This window comes from Euleptes europaea, chromosome 7 (genome assembly GCF_029931775.1).
Source record: "Euleptes europaea isolate rEulEur1 chromosome 7, rEulEur1.hap1, whole genome shotgun sequence".
In the NCBI taxonomy this organism is placed as follows: domain Eukaryota; kingdom Metazoa; phylum Chordata; class Lepidosauria; order Squamata; family Sphaerodactylidae; genus Euleptes; species Euleptes europaea.
The window spans coordinates 85,173,459-85,190,293 of record NC_079318.1 but is presented as its reverse complement, the minus strand read 5'-3'; the positions used below and the strand labels follow the sequence as shown (position 1 = coordinate 85,190,293).

Sequence of the window (16,835 nt, the reverse complement as noted above, 5' to 3'; positions counted from 1 at the left end):
TGCTCCTTCATCTGGCAAAGAGCTGCACAACCTTGCTTCTCTTTTTAAAGGTTTTTGAGATGGCCCTCAGCATCTTATGCACAGAGGAGCATAAGAAAAGCCCTGCAGGATCAGGCTGAAGGACTATCTGGTCCAGCATACTGTTTGCGACAGAGGGCAGACAGATGTTTCTAGGAAGCAGTCAAGCAGGGTTTTGAATGCCAGATGCTGTGGAAAGCCTTCATTGGCACGTTGCAGAGGTTACAAGTAGCCGCTAAACTTCCTTATCTTCCACAAGAGTAACCGCTGACCTTCTTCCCAGAGCCAGTCTCACCCGCAATGGGATTCTGAGGTAATCTTCATCTCTTCTGTCCTAGGCAAGTGGGGATGCTGGAGCCATGTTGTGGTGGGAAGAGATTCAGGAGGGCGTCTTCAAAGCCAACCAGGACTCTGAAGCAGCAAAGAGAAGTATGACTGCCATTTTGGCTTCACTGGTTTAATTCTGAGCTGCCTGCTTGAAAGGTGTTGCTGGTTTCTGATCCTGCCCTTACAAGAAGTCTGAATGCGAGGGGGAGATGGTACCAAGCAGAATAGCAAGAGTGTGAGGTAAACTTGGTCAGCAGTTGGCTAGACCTGATGAATCTGAAAATGGCAGGGGGGATAAAAATAAATGATTTCTTTTTTTAAAAAAATTAAAAATTGGATTTTTAAATTTAAATCCGATTTTTAAAAAATGTAAACTGGATTTTTTAAAAATAAAATGCTTTCTGAGAAAAAAATCTATCGCAAGATAGTTTAAATCGTTTTCTATTCATGACACATTATAGTCCAAAGGTTATTCATCATGAAATAAGGATTTGTTTCCAGTTATTTAGCATGAGGCTGTACATTCATGCAATGTTTAAATTTCTCTAGCTTCTCCCCCTTTTTCTCTTCTGCAGTGGCTCTGGGCATCGCTGCTATTAATCAAGCCATCAAAGAAGGAAATGCGGCGCAGACGGTCAGGGTGCTGCGGAATCCAGACGTGTCTCTGTGTGGTGTGGTGATGGAGTGTGCCGGAGCTTATCAGGCACAGTTGAGTGCTATCATGGCTGCCAAAAAACCATCAGGTAACAGTGGATTGGGGCTGGAGGAGTGTCTCATTGAGCTGGTCCCAGAGAGCCAGTGTGGTGTAGTGGATAGAGTGGCGGGACCGCCTCTCTCCCTATGCCTCGCCACGACAACTCCGCTCATGTCAGCAGGGGTTTCTGCAGGTGCCAACCTGCAAACGGGCAAAATCAACAACTGCCCGTACATGTGCCTTCTCCGGGGTGGCCCCCACCTTGTGGAATGGCCTGCCTGGGGAGGTCGGGAAAGATCCCCCTCTCCTGGCCTTCCGCAAACGGTGCAAAACAAGATCCTCCACTGTACCGAAAGTGTGCGTGCAACATTGATGGTGCATGGGCAACATTGAAAGTGATGGATTGACTCTGTGGTGTAGTGGTTAAGAATGGTGGACTCTGATCTGGAGAACCGGGTTTGATTCCTCTCTCCTCCACGTGAGCGGCGGAGGCTAATCTGATGAACTGGGTTTGTTTCCCTGCTCCTCCACATGAAGCCAGCTGGGTGACCTTGGGCTAGTCACACTCTCTCAGCCCCACCTAACTCACAGGGTGTCTGTTGTGGGGAGGGGAAGGGAAGGTGATTGTAAGCCGGTTTGAGTCTCCCTTAAGTGGTAGAGAAAGTCGGCATACAAAAAACCGACTCTTCTTCTTTTTAATTTTATTTGGCATGCAGGGAATGCAAAAGTCCATTGGGTCCAACACAAGCTGAAGGACGGAGCAGAGTATTATTTCAGCCTGCAGACATTTGAAGGCCTGTGGGATCCGCCACACCCCTGTGTCCTTTATCCAACGCATCTCAGCCGTGAGGAAATCCAGGTGTGCCCCTCTTCTTCTGACATTGGCTTGCAGTCTGGTTTGGAACACACCAATATTTTTTAAATGGTTACATACTTAAAATTGTGTACAAGAATTTGAAGGCACTAATCGACCCAGAGAAGAAATATTGGTTATCCAAACAGTCCTGGTGAATCCCGTTGCTGGCAATATCTTGAGTCCAGTGCCATTCCAGGAAATAATTTAGAATCTCAAGAGTGTTGAACTCATTTGTTATGAGGGCTGATATGACATAAATGTCACTTGGTTGGACCAGGCCGTGCCTTGCCAGCCCAGATCAGGACCTGCGGGGGTGGGCAGCTGCCATGGCTGGCTTGCGGGCCGGATAAGGGCTCTCAAGGGGCCAGATCCAGCCCCCCTGGGCCTTATGTTTGACACCCCTGATTTAGATTCTCAACATTTATTTATTTATTTTGTGTGCTGCCCCTCCCCGGCCATTGTCGGGCTCAGGTTGGCTCACATCATAAACTGCTACTATAATAAACCATATACAATCCATTTAAATGGAGAGCCAGCATGGTGTAGTGGTTAATTGATCAGCCTGTATATAAGGCCCAGTGTTTTTACTTCTGTGTACACTGTATAATAAATGATATCATTATTTTGTTATACCTTTCAGCTCAACTTTTAGGGTTTTTTGTCTAGTTTAGGCTGAGTTTTTCTTCCCTTTTTGTTGGTACTATTGTTTGATGCTACCCTCCTATCTGAAGGTATGCTTTGATTGTAATGGTCAGTGGAACTTTTCATGCTTGAGAGAAGCTTCTAACATCCTGGAAGCGTTTTCAGCATGCAAGACCAGAAACATCTGACTTTAGGTGAATCTGAATCTCTTGCCTCTCCCAATATTAATCTACACGCCTTCCTGTGTTCTTCTGAGCAGTTCTTCCTGGGTATTCTCTCCTGCTGGTTGGTGCTGACTGTCACTATCCAGACTGAGCAGTTTTCAGTGGCCATTTTAGTTTATGGACATGTATTGTTCGATTTGGTAGTTTTTTTTTTTTTTTTTTGATGAGTCCTATTCAGGGCGAAAGGTGGGCTAGAAGCTTTTTAAACAAATAAAAGTCCAGGAAGGTCTTGCTTATCTATGCTTATGCTACCTTTCTTTTTGTGGCTAGAGGTTTAGAGGGAAAGGAGAAAGAATAACATAACTCTTAAATGAGCCATCAGCTAAACCCAGATGAACAAGGGAGACCAGGAGCGCTCTCGTCTCCTGCAACCTTTCCACCTGGCCTCAGGGGCAGCTACGACCTAACTTTTTAAGGGCTGCTCTTCACGTGATTGGCATCATTGGTGTGTAGCTAAGGACCCAGGACCGCAGCCCGTTTCTTTCTGCCCTTTTGTTCAGAACGTCCTTCCTTTTGACCCCACCTGTCTCTTCGCCGCAGCATGCAATCACCAGAGCTACGGCCGCCCATGATCGGCAACGCCTCTGGAAATCGAACGTCCGGTTGGTCATCCAGCTGCAGGCCCGCATGAGGGGCTTCCTCGTCCGGCAGGACTTTGCAGCGCACTGGCGCCTCTTGTCAAAGCAGATTCCGGCTGCTATTAAAATCCAGGTAGGAAGCGGTTCTTGCCCCCCACACACATACACTTTGGCTACCTTATCCTACTGATTTTTCTGAACCCCACAGAGTTGATATCCTCCTTAAGGACGAATTTCCACAGGTAACAAAACAGGTGGCCAAGTTCTGTAAAATAGTATACAGTTTCTAGAAACCTAAACAGAAATGGAAAGATGTTCTTTTCCATTGTGAGCCTAAAATTACCTTTCTTAGCAGTGATATTTATTTTAAAGATTAATATTTTGTTTGGTGCTTAACTGTAATGTATCGGTTTTATACTATTGAAATGGGTATGTAAAGGTAATTTTAAAATCTAAGTGTTTGATCAACAACCGTAATAAAATATGATGATGATAGCTACCTTATGAGCTAAGTACCTCAGTTTGAATTTTGCATCCGCCCTGATTTCCTTAGGAGGCATTGAAGGTAGCCCCTTTCTCTGAGGTTCCCGTGTGTGACATACAGACATTAACACTGGCCTACCTTATAAGGCTATTTTAAATCTTTACAACAAGATAGTGTATATGAAGTGCTAGTACTATATAAATGTGAAATTTTATGACAGGGGTGTAGTGGTTAAGAGCCGTGGTTTGGAGTGGTGGACTCTGATCTGGAGAACTGGGTTTGATTCCCCACTCCTCCACATGAGCGGCAGCGCCTAATCTGGTGAACTGGATTTGTTTCCCCGCTCCTACACACGAAGCCAGAGGGGTATTCATGGCTATTAGTTAGCATGGATACTAGTCATGCTGCATACCTATTCTCTCTAGTATCAGAGGAGCATGCCTATTATTTTGGGTGCGGTGGAACACAGGCAGGATGGTGCTGCTGCACTCGTCTTGTTTGTGGCTTCCTAGAGGAACCTGGTTGGCCACTGTGTGAACAGACTGCTGGACTTGATGGGCCTTGGTCTGATCCAGCAGAGCCTTTCTTATGTTCTTATGTGACCTCTCTCAGCCCCACCTACCTCACAGGGTGTCTGTTGTGGGGAAGCTGATTGTAGGCCAGTTTGAATCTCCCTTAAGTGGTAGAGAAAGTCGGCATATAAAAACCAACTCTTCTTCTTCTTCTTAGGCAGAAGGTTCCAAGTCTGACCCCCCCTCACACATACCTTCAGATAATAGACCTAGAAAAACACTTCCTTGATCTGACAGCCAGTATGGTAGTTGAACTAGGGTGAGGACTCCTAGGTTTAAATCTCCACTCAGCCCTGAAGCTCTTGGGGTGACCTCAGGCCCGTCACTCTCTCTTGGCCTGACCTCCCAAGCAGGGCTGTCATGAAAATCAAAGAGAGGAAGGGAGAAACATTCAGGCCACCCTCAGCTCCTTGGAAGAAGGCCGGGATAAAAATGTGGGAATGGCTTCTAGGTGGAGGAGACTATAAAGGCTAGGCATACCCTGATGGCGTGATTTGATATAAAGCTGAGGCAGGATTTGAAGCCAAGTTTCCACAACTCCCACTCTGAAGCCCTTATGCGACGCCAGTTCCTCTGCTCTGTGCTCACAGGCCTATTGGCGTGGATTCCGACAGCGGCGGAGCTACCTGGAAAGACTGCGGTATCTGAGGGAGAACACAGATGCTGTGGCAAAGGTAGGCCTTCAGGAGATTGTTTTATGATTGCCTTGAGGTGGTTCTTTTGATATCTCTTGATCCGGTGGCAGAAATACCTCTTGCCTTACCCATTTTCGTCTCTTTCAGATACAAGCTTGGGTACGGATGTGGCACACGCGCAAAAGGTATCTTGAACGGCTGCGCTACTTCAGGAGGAATGTGAGTGTTTTTCATGTGTGGGACCTATAACGTGGCACTGCTGAATCAGATCACAGGTGTGCCTGGTCCTGTTTCAAAGCCAGGTGCCTCTGAGAAACCCAGAAACAGAGCGTGAAGGCAACACATTTTCCAGTCTGCTGCCTCCCGGTTGCTGGTATTTGGGGGTAGGCCTTCTCTGCATGTTGTGGTTTTTTTTTTGGGTCCGAGAGCAGACAATCCCCTCTTTCTGTCATTAAAATGACACACAAGGAAGTTAAAAGCGTTAAAATAACCTAAAATTTTAGCTCCCACAGAGGATTGCCAGATCCCAGGTTGGGAAACTCCTGGAGATTTGGGGATGGAGCCTGGGGAGGACAGGGACCTCAGTGAGGTACAATGCCACAGAGTCTACCCTTCATAGCATTCATTGCAGAAACTGCAAGTTTACCAATAGCTTGGCCTGCTGCCCTCACTAAGCCTCTGAGGTATATTCTGGCTTTTCATCGACCAGCTTGAAAACATGCTTAACTTTCCAGTCACCATCACATCATTTCCACTTCTTGTGTGTGTGTGAAGTGCCGTCAAGTCGCAGCCGACTTATGGCGACCCCTTTTGGGGGTTTTCATGGCAAGAGACTAACAGAGGTGGGTTGCCAGTGCCTTCCTCTGAGCAGCAACCCTGGTATTCCTCGGTGGTCCCCCATCCAAATACTAACCAGGGCCAACCCTGCTTAGCTTCTGAGGTCTGACGAGATCAGGCTAGCCTGGGCCATCCAGGTCAGGGCCTTCCACGTCTTAATAACCAGCAATATATTACGTGATCTTTGTTTACGCACTGTTTGTGAGATATTCATGTCAATTACCCAACTTGTATTTATTCTATTTCTCATTATTTTATAAACCTTCATGGTAAGGTTGTCAGGTCCCCCCTGGCCACCAGCAGGGGGTAGGGTTGCCAGATCCAGGTTGGGAAACCTCTGGAGATTTGGGGATGGAACATGAGGAGGTCAGAGACTTCAGTGAGGTACAATGCCATAGCCCACCCTCCAAAGCATCCATTTTCTCCAGGGGAACTGATCTCTGTAGTCTGGAGATGAGCTGTAATTCCGAGGGATCCCCACGTCCCACCTGGAGGCTGGCATCCATACCCACAGATCTATTTGGCTTTTAGCAGTACTTTCTCCTAGTGCAAGGAACATTCCCCTACCGCAGGAGAAGGCTCCTTGTATGGGAGAAACACTGTCACGCCTTGTCGGCTCACAGAACATAGAAAAACAAACGAACCCGAATCATGTACCTTTTTATTGGGACCAAAAAAAATATCTCACACCAGCGTTTAAAAACAATGGAAGAATGAAGACCGTCTTAAAGACCACGAAACATAGCAGTTAAATATGGACATGACAAAAAGTGGCAGGAACAAAATGAACAATTTTATAGTAAAATACACAGATTGAAACACCGACAATAGGCAGTTAATGCCTTCCAAAACAGAACATCTGGCAAGAGGGAGGGGGCCTGAGGCACTTGGGAATATGGAAGCTGATTTAGCTACATGGGAAGAACTCTGCTGAATCAGACTCAACATCTGTCTAGTCCAGCATCCCTAATTCTGACAGTGGTCCCCTGGCAAGCCCACGAACAAGGCATGAAGGCTACGGTCATCCCCTGTTGTTTGTCCCTAATGTTTGGCCATCTGAGGTATACTGCTGCTTAACATGGAGGTTCCACCCTTTTATGGCTAAAAGGCATCACCGGTTCTAAACTCCATGAGTTGGTTCACTTGTTTTTTGGAAAAGCCATGTTGGAAGACACCTTTTTAATAATTAATAATTAAGGTCTGCCACGTCTCCACTGACTTACGGCAATCCGTCATGGGGGTTTTCGAGGCAAGGGATGAGCAGAGGTGGCTTGCTTTGCCTTCTTCTATATAGCATCACTGGTCTTCCTCAGTGGTTTCCCATCCAATTACTGACCATGGCCATCCCTGCTTAGGCTAGTCTGGGATTATTCACACTGCTTCTGCTATATTTTAGGGGCAAAAGCAGGCCTTCCGTTATAACCATACACATTTCTTTCATGCAGTATGCCCCCTTCTTTCCATATCCTTAAAAAGATTATTTTAAAGAGTCACAAGAGCCAGCGTGGTGTAGTGGTTAAGAGCAGTTGGTTTGGAGCAGTGGACTCGATCTGGGGAACTGGATTTGATTCCCCACTCCTCCACACAAAGCCAGCTGGGTGACCTTGGGCAAGTTACAGCTCTGTTAGAGCTCTCTTAGCCTCACCTACCTCACAGGGTGTCTGTTGTGGGGAGGGGAAGGGAAGGTAATTGTAAGCCGGTTTGAGTCTCCCTTAAGTGGCTGAGAAAGTCGGCATATAAAAACCAATTCTTCTTCTTCTTCTAAAATTGAGATGATGAGGTATGTAAATCAGCTTTTAAGCTGATGTAGTAATTTGTTAAAATGACAGACTAATTTTTGGGGAGGGGGGAGAACGTTATTGGCCGGTTCTTATTTGCAGTCCAATTTTTCCTCCAGTTCCGTGCGACACCCACTGTAATCTGATTCGTGTTGCTATCTGGGATGTGTTCGAATCTCTCCAGCCTTTCCCATAATTCTTTCCTTCTGTCTGTTTGTCTTGACAGGTTAAGGCTATAATTAAAATCCAGGCGTTTGTCCGCGCTAATAAGGCTCGAGGGGATTACAGGATGCTGGGTAAGTACCCGTGGTTTTGTATGATAATTTGTTAGATGGTGGTTACTGAAATTGGTAGACCTCTGTCACAGACCTGCCATCTCCACATCGTTGCCAGTGCGGGCCAAACTCCCCAGCCAGGGAGGCCACTCCAGGAGGGTGGCTAGTTTGGCAGGGGCTTGAAGGGTGAATCCACACGTCTCGGGGTCACACTGCCACCAGCCCCTTTGACTACCTAGACATCGGTGTTAGGTTACTGACCAGGTCATGCAACCAATCACATGTAGGCCCAATGATATAACCCAACTGACCATTGGTGTTACTGACCTGGGGATGTAACCAATCAGGTAAAGTTGCCAATTAGTTTCTGATGTTCTGCAGCTGCATCAGATCCAGTTAACAAGCTCCCACAAATCTTTGGGTTAACAAGATGGAATGTGTAGGCCCGTTTAGGCGGCCTTGAAACTATTAGGGCAGATGATACACCCTGCACAGGTGAATGCATCCTCCCTTATCTCTTCCCCTGAGTCACTGTCAACTCGACCTTGGTTCTCAGAGAACCGAAAGCTTCCATGTTCCGTAGGCCTTATGCCTGAGTCCCTATCCCAGTTTGAGCAAGAGACTGGTCTCACATGAAGCTGCCTTATACTGAATCAGACCTTTGGTCCATCAAAGTCAGTATTGTCTACTCAGGCCGGTCTTTCACATCACCTAGCCTAGTCCTTTAACTGGAGATGCCAGGGATTGAACCTGGACCTTCTGCATGCCAAGCAGATGCTCTACCACTGAGCCACAGCCCCTCTTGACAACCCTTTCGTCGGCTGCTCGTTTCCCAGTGCACAGCCGGAACCCGCCGCTTAGCATTGTCCGGCGCTTTGCCCACCTGCTGGAACAGAGCCAGCGTGACTACTGGGAGGAGCTGGAGTTGCTGGATCTCCAGGAGAGTGTGGTGAGGGGGATCCGGTTCAACCAGCAGCTGGAGAGCGACCTCAACCTCATGGATATCAAGATTGGATTGTTGGTCAAAAACAGGATCACCCTCCAGGTCAGGTGGCTTTGTCGGGACAGGGGTGAATGTTGCTCGAGAATGTCCAAGGGTTGGTTTTATTGGGGCGATATCTGTGCGAGTCTGAAAGTTGTATGAGCGCATTGGGGACTTGTATGCTTCTGGGCTTACACAACGTGGGTGGTGGGGAGGGGGGTTAATGCAAGTGCCCTAAACAGATCCTGGTAGCCTTGCAGTGACAGAGACAATCTCCCTGAACAGCTGTGTGCAAACGATCCACTGTTTGGCGATGGCCAAGTAAGACAGGAGTACAGCGACACCTTAAAGACTAACTAAATTTACTCCAGAAAAAGCTTTTGTGAGTCGACGCTCTCTTCGTCAGATGCATGGAGTGTTCACCCGCTAGGTGGATGTATTTAGAGCTGGAGACAGCTGCGCAAGGAGCAATTTAAAACAGCCCATTTGTAAGCCTTTTTTTCTTTTTCTTTTTGCATGAACTACTGGGGCACTATCAGATCTTAGGGCTGACGTAACATTTCAGGGTCTTAGCTCAAAACTTTCTCAGTGATCTTCACCAAGATTGGGAATTTGAGCCCTGAGTCTCTCCTATGAACATTTGAAGTTGGTCTATACCGAATCAGAAAAAAAGAGGGAGAAACCTCTGATAGAAGAAGAGGAAAAGGCTGCAAGACATTTATATAACAATTGGTTATATAAACTACAATTGGTTATACAGTAAGGGAAAAAAGTATTTGATCGCCTGCTGAATTTGCCCGTTTGCCCTCTGACGAAGAAATGACCAGTCCATAATTTTAATGGTAGGTCTATTGTAGCTGTGAGAGACAGAATAACAACAGGAAAACCCCCAGAAACCCAGAAGACAAAAGTCAGAGATTGATGTGCATTATAATGAGTGAAATAAGTATTTGATCCCTTTGCAAAAGATGACTTAGTACTTGGTGGCAAAACCCTTGTTAGCAATTACAGAGGTCAGATGTTTCTTGTAGGTGGCCACCAGGTTTGCACATATCTCAGGAGGTATTTTGTCCCACTCCTCTTTGCAGATCCTCTCCAAGTCAGTAAGATTTCGAGGCTGATGTGTAGCTACTCGAACCTTCAGCTCCCTCCACAGATTTTCGATGGGATTAAGGTCTGAAGACTGGCTAGGCCACTCCAGGACCTTAATGTGCTTCTTCTTGAACCACTCCTTTGTTGCCTTGGCCGTGTGTTTTGGGTCATTGTCATGCTGGAATACCCATCCTCGACCCATTTTCAATGCCCTGGCTGAGGGAAGGAGGTGCTCACCCAAGATTTGACGATACATGGTCCCGTCCATCGTCCCTTTGATGCGGTGAAGGTGTCCTGTCCCCTTAGCAGAAAAACACCCCCAAAGCATAATATGTCCCCCTCCATGTTGGACAGTGGGGATGGTGTTCTTGGGGTCTTAGGCAGCATTCCTCCTCCTCCAAACACGGCGAGTTGAGTTGATGCCAAAAAGCTCGATAATGGTCTCATCTGACCTCAACACTTTCACCCAGTTCTCCTCTGGGTCATTCAGATGTGCATTGGCAAACTGCCAACGTGCCTGTACGTGTGCTGTCTTGAGCAAGGGGACCTTGCGCGCTCTGCAAGATCTCAGTCCTTCACGGCGTAGTGTGTTACCAACTGTTTTCATGGTGACTATGGTCCCAGCTGCCCTGAGATCATTGACAAGTTCCCCCCGTGTAGTTCTGGGCTGCTTCATCACCATTCTCATGATCATTGCAACTCCACGAGATGAGATCTTGCATGGAGCCCTAGACCGAGGGAGGTTGACAGTTAGGGTTAGGGTTGTCACCTTCTCACCAAGCTGCTTGGCAATAGTCTTGTAGCCCAGTTCAGCCTTGTGCAGGTCTACAATCTTGTCCCTGACATCCTTGGACAGCTCTTTGGTCTTGGTCATGGTGGCAAGTTTGGAATCTGGTGGATTGGTTGCTTCTGTCGACAGCAGAACCCTAACCCTAATCTGGCTGGTTGATAGGGGATCAAATACTTATTTCACTCATTATAGTGCACATCAATCCCTGACTTTTGTCTTCTGGGTTTCTGGGGGTTTCCCTGTTGTTATTCTGTCTCCCACAGCTACAATAAACCTACCATTAAAATTATGGACTGTTCATTTATTCGTCAGAGGGCAAACGGGCAAATTTAGCAGGGGATCAAATACTTTTTCCCCTCACTGTATAAACATCTTACGACCTCTGGTGCTTTGCACCTTTTCTTCTTTTTCTATACTGAATCAGATCATTGGTTCATCAAGGTCAGTACTGTCTACTCAGACTGGCGGTCTCTCTCCGGAGTCTCAGGGAAAGGTCTTCCGCATTGACTACTAACTGATCCTTTTAACTGGAGATGCCTGGGATTGAACTGGGAACCTTCTGCATGCCAAGCTGTTAACAAAAGATTCCCTCCTGCATCCTATTAGAGGGCCCCCACTAAACAATTTTAAAGGATTTGTCTGTACAAAAACTGTCTAGCAGCAGAGTCCTCCAGGACATCAATTAAAGGGAAATTAACAACCTTTAATTCTAATACAAAATAATACAGGGGCTGAGTTTAGTTGTTTGAACTGTTAACTAGCAAACCAGACAGAACACCTGTAGAAAATTTTATATTTTGCTGAGAAAAAAAAATATTCTTTTTATTGAGCAAAACAAAAAATACAGGCATGAAAAAGTTAACCCTACAATTACTATGATTATCAAAGGTCCTAGCATTGAAAAAGAAGGAGTTGGTTTTTTATGCCAACTTTCTCTACCACTTAAGGGAGACTCAAACTGGCTTACAATCACCTTCCCCTCCCCACAACAGGCACCCTGTGAGGTAGGTGGGGCTGAGAGAGCTGTGACTAGCCCAAGGTCACCCAGCTGGCTTCATGTGTAGGAGCGGGGAAACAAATCCAGTTCACCAGATTAGCCTCCGCTGCTCATGTGGAGGAGTGGGGAATCAAACCCGGTTCTCCAGATCAGAGTCCACCGCTCCAAACCACCACTCTTAACCACTACACCATGCTGGCTCTCATTGCTTAATCATATTGCAGCACATAATAGTTTTAAGCAAATCGGGTGTCCGTTTTTGTCTCACTGCTTTTAGGGAATATCACAAAGCCCAGGTTATCTCACCTAGTATTCTTCTGAGACTTCCATCCAGAGAAATCTGTTTGCTTGTCACAGGAGTGTGTATTTATTGAAAAATATCAGTCTTATCATTCTCTAAAGCTGATCTATTATAATCATGTGGTTATATCTAGATAGCTGATTGACTTATTTGCACTTATGTCGATTATCTCATATGTAGTTATGAACCAAACAGCTGGTGCATATGAATGATATCTGATACAGTATAGCACTATAAGGAAGTCAATATTGACTCTTAACCTCTATTAAAAAGCAATTAATCTGACTTTTCTGCAACTGTTTCAACTAACTGTCCAAGATGAAAGTAGCTCTAAGCAACAAAGTTCATTGACAGTTGAGAAGTGCTTGAACTCTCATTTAATTTGCCTCAGCAAGAAAAGAGTAGTGATGTCATTGCTACCCCCACAAAGCAGATGTTCTACCACTGAGTTCACAGCCTTCTCCCCAGTTCCTACTCAAACTGCTACACCTCACTGGCTTAAAAGTTAGCACTCTTTATTTTGTGATCTTCTGTTTGGTCCTAATCCAAGGCATGACGTGGCTTTTGAGTTTGGATTTCTCTTTGGACCCATGGGGCTACCTCCAGTCTTTTGCAAATACAGCAAAGGCTTGATAGAAAAATGTGTGTGTGCGAGAGAAAGAAATGTGTGTGTGTGTGTGTATGTGTGTGTGTGTGAAAGAGAGAGAGGAATATTTATGGATTTGTAATTTTTCTCTTCCCTGGCAGGAGGTGGTCTCTCACTGCAAGAAGCTGACCCGGAAAAACAAGGAGCAGCTTTCGGATTTGATGGGCCTGAACAAGCAGAAAGGGCTGAAAGCACTCAGCAAGGAGAAGCGGGAGACCCTGGAGGCATACCAGCACCTCTTCTACCAGCTGCAGGTCAGCCGGCATCTTTCAGATACGTCCGTGGCATGAAAGGGGGCATTGCGAGTGCCCCCCAAGCACCATTCAAAGCATTCAAGGTTTTGGGATCACAGCCAGAGGGCCGTTCTGCAATCACAGGCACCTTATAGAGCAACCAGATTTCCAGGGTGTAAGCTTTCGAGAGTCTGATGAAGGGAGCTTTGACTCACAAAAGCTTATACCAACAACAAAAATTGAACCCTAAAAAACAACAGAACTCAGTACCCAAAGGTCAAGAAAAAATAAACATCCAAGGCCAAAAGTTATACAATCTAAAAGTTACATCCGTACAAAATATGTATGTATTTATTACAGGCTAAAATCTAATAACACACATAACACATGTAAGGCCTTGTAAAAGCCTACCAAATAAACATGCTTATGTAACACAAGTAGACATAAAATCACACAATTAGACTCTGACCATACGCGTTTCGGCTATACAGCCTTAGTAGTCTGAACAATCACCATTCCAGATTACAAAATATATACATAAAGTTCTAAAATTCTTTATGACTATCTGTGCGTTGTTTTGCAGTATAACAAATACTATATAACTGCAAAACTTCTTCCTCTATTTTAGGCTTCCGTACAGATGGGAAACTAATCCCCACGTGTGTTTCCCTTTTAAATGAAGGGATATTCTTTGTTTGTGGCTTCCTAGAGGCACCTGGTTGGCCACTGTGTGAACAGACTGCTGGACTTGATGGGCCTTGGTCTGATCCAGCAGGGCCTTTCTTATGTTCTTACATTTCAGCCATAAATAAAGTTGTCAACATCTCATAGTCATAAAATAGTCTTAAAGTCTGGAGTAGTTAGCTTTGACTCACAAAAGCTTATGCCCAGAAAATCTTGTTGCTCTTTAAGGGGCTGCTGGACTCAAGTCTTGCTCCCCTAACAAAAAAGACTCTCTTGCCAGTGGAAAAGCTTCTCGCAGCGGAAACAGGTTCCCTGCGCAATTGCCACTGTAACAATTGTGTGTGTGTGTGTGTGTATGTGTATACATTGGCTGCCCTACAGAGTCCACTGTCCCAGCAGGGAACCAATGCCATGTGTTCTGCTCCCCATCCCTTACTTGCAACAAAAGCTGAGAATTCTTCTGAGCATCTGGGCTGTTTGGCGCCGTCTGGAGGGCCCTGTCCCACAAGCCATCTGTTACCAGCTGTGGTACTTGGGTGGGCAAAATGCTTTGCCTTTCGTGAGCGAGCAGAATCACAGAGTCTGGTACCTGAACAAGCGCTTGTTACTTTTCAGACCCACCCGCTGTATTTGGCCAGGCTGATAATGCAGATGCCCCAGAACAAGTCCACCAAGTTCATGGAGTCGGTGGTCTTCACGCTCTTCAATTACGCCTCCAATGCCAGAGAGGCCTACCTCCTGCTCCAGCTCTTCCAAAGCGCCTTGCAGGAAGAGATCAGGTAAGTATCTGTTTTCCAGCTGAAGGCAGCTGCTTTGCTCAGTGTGGCTCTGGCAAGGTGGCAGATTTCCCTTTTCTTAGAAACTCCACAGGTTGACAATGGAGAAGGAAGTAAATTCCTGCCACAAGGCTTACTGCAGAAATCCACATGTTCCATGCTGCTAATGTACCATGACAAATCATTTTAAAGAACAGTTAATATAACAGTTCTTGAAAGCCCAGAGGAGGATGCCCATTGCATCTCTGCAAAGGACTCTTTGCCCCTTTTATTTATTATTTATTTCATTTATAATCTATCCAGAGGAGGATGCCCATTGCATCTCTGCATGACTCTTTGCTCCTTTTATTTATTATTTATTTTCATTTATAATCTACCCAGAGGAGGATGCCCATTGCATCTCTGCATGACTCTTTGCGCCTTTTATTTATTATTTATTTCCATTTATAATCTACCCAGAGGAGGATGCCCATTGCATCTCTGCATGACTCTTTGCCCCTTTTATTTATTATTTATTTCCATTTATAATCTACCCAGAGGAGGATGCCCATTGCATCGCTGCATGACTCTTTGCTCCTTTTATTTATTATTTATTTTCATTTATAATCTACCTAGAGGAGGATGCCCATTGCATCTCTGCATGACTCTTTGCGCCTTTTATTTATTATTTATTTCCATTTATAATCTACCCAGAGGAGGATGCCCATTGCATCTCTGCAGGACTCTTTGCGCCTTTTATTTATTATTTATTTCGTTTATAATCTACCCAGAGGAGGATGCCCATTGCATCTCTGTGCGATTCTTTGCTCCCTGATTTTATTTATAGTCTACCCAGAAAAGGATGCCCATTGCATCTCCATATGATTATTTGCTCTTTTTATTATTTATTTTATTTATAGTCTACCCAGAGGAAGGTGGCCATTGCATCTCTGCATGATTCTTTGCTGGATTTGTTTATTTTTTAATTTATAGTCAGCCTTGTTTTCCTTCACCTAACCTTGGGGCCCGGGGTCAAGCCTTGCAAACCCAGGCGCTCTCTTGTCTCTGTGGCTCACCTGCACCTCTTACAGCCAGTTCTCTGGTGCTCCCTTTCCAGGCTGAAAGTTGATCGACTCCACGATATCCTAACAGGGAACCCAACGGTGATCCGCTTGGTGGTGAGCTTTTATCGGAACGCCCGCGGGCAGAACGCCTTGCGCCAGATCCTGGGGGGGCCTGTGCAGGAGGTTCTGCAGAACAAAACCCTCAGCATCCGTACCAGCCCTGTGGAGATCTACAAAGGCTGGGTCAACCAAATGGAGTCTCAGTCAGGGCAAAAAAGGTTAGGGTGAATCGCCACCTTTTTTTTTTTTTTTGCCATTGAGCTTTTATTTCAATTGATAAAAATAAAAGGGTTAGACAACTCTTCATTCACAAAGTTAACTATGTCCCAGTTGAAATATTTTCAAATATATTTTAGTTACAGAAGACAAAGGATCTTTGTGTGAGGGGGAGTCAAGGGGGGAAGGTTCCCCCCCTTGCCAAAGCCCTTGTAAGGGATAGAGTCCACGTAATGAAAGACATTTTGGTGGAGTGCATAGTATGGAGAGAGTGGGCAGGGAGAAGGTTTTCTCCCTCTCTCGTAATACCAGAACGCAGGGTCATCTGCTGAAGCTGGAAGGTGAGAGATTCAAAATGGATAAAAGGAAGTATTTCTTCACACAACGCATAAATTGTAGAACTCCCTGCCCCAGGATGTGGTGATGGCTGCCAACTTGGAAGGCTTTAAGAGAGGAGTGGCCATGTTCATGGAGGAGAGGGCTATCCATGGCTACTAGTTAAAATGAAGATCAAGCGGATATTAAAGGGACCACTAGAAGAACCAGTTAAAAAGTTGGTAACCCTAACTCCAGGGTTGTGTATATAGAACTCTGCACACTTCTAATAAAGCACATCTCTCATAATGCTTTAAAGGCAGCTTATAATGTAGATTTGCTGTGCTCTGTTTTTAGTAAAGGCTTTTCTAATCTAGACACCACCCCAGATTCACAAACTGGTTTTTATCAAGCCAGGGTTCTGCACGTGTCCCTTGAAGAAGGACGTCTTCTATAGCTTTTTCAAAGCAATAAGGCTGGTGATGAGTTGGGGGCCACCTCTGAAAAGATTTTGCTTTGTCACTGTGCTGGGTTTCTTTGGGAAAGCCTGTGTCAGGACGGGGGCTGGTCTGAAGAGGGGCTGTGGCTCAGTGGTAGTGCATCTGCTTGGCATGCAGAAGGTCCCAGGTTCAATCCCCGGCATCTCTAGTTAAAGGGACTGAGAAGACAATGCTGACTTCGATGGACCCAAGGGTCTGATTCAGTATAAGGCAGCTTCATTTGTGTTCATGTGAAGAACAGAAGGGACTTATTGGGTTGAAAATCTGGATTGCTGGCATC

At 45.6% G+C, this 16,835-nt stretch overlaps 1 protein-coding gene across 1 annotated transcript in view; it reads left to right on the top strand.

Moving 5' to 3' along the window:
* The window catches only part of IQGAP3 (IQ motif containing GTPase activating protein 3), a 54,117-nt gene that overhangs the window by 23,899 nt on the left and 13,383 nt on the right, over positions 1-16,835 (top strand). The window contains exons 16-26 of the mRNA XM_056853179.1: positions 357-447; positions 921-1,088; positions 1,756-1,898; positions 3,302-3,472; positions 4,986-5,069; positions 5,178-5,249; positions 7,872-7,941; positions 8,757-8,965; positions 12,830-12,982; positions 14,261-14,424; positions 15,518-15,742. Of these exons, the coding sequence (XP_056709157.1) occupies positions 357-447; positions 921-1,088; positions 1,756-1,898; positions 3,302-3,472; positions 4,986-5,069; positions 5,178-5,249; positions 7,872-7,941; positions 8,757-8,965; positions 12,830-12,982; positions 14,261-14,424; positions 15,518-15,742 (1,550 nt within the window). The remainder of the gene's footprint in view (positions 1-356; positions 448-920; positions 1,089-1,755; positions 1,899-3,301; positions 3,473-4,985; positions 5,070-5,177; positions 5,250-7,871; positions 7,942-8,756; positions 8,966-12,829; positions 12,983-14,260; positions 14,425-15,517; positions 15,743-16,835) is intronic.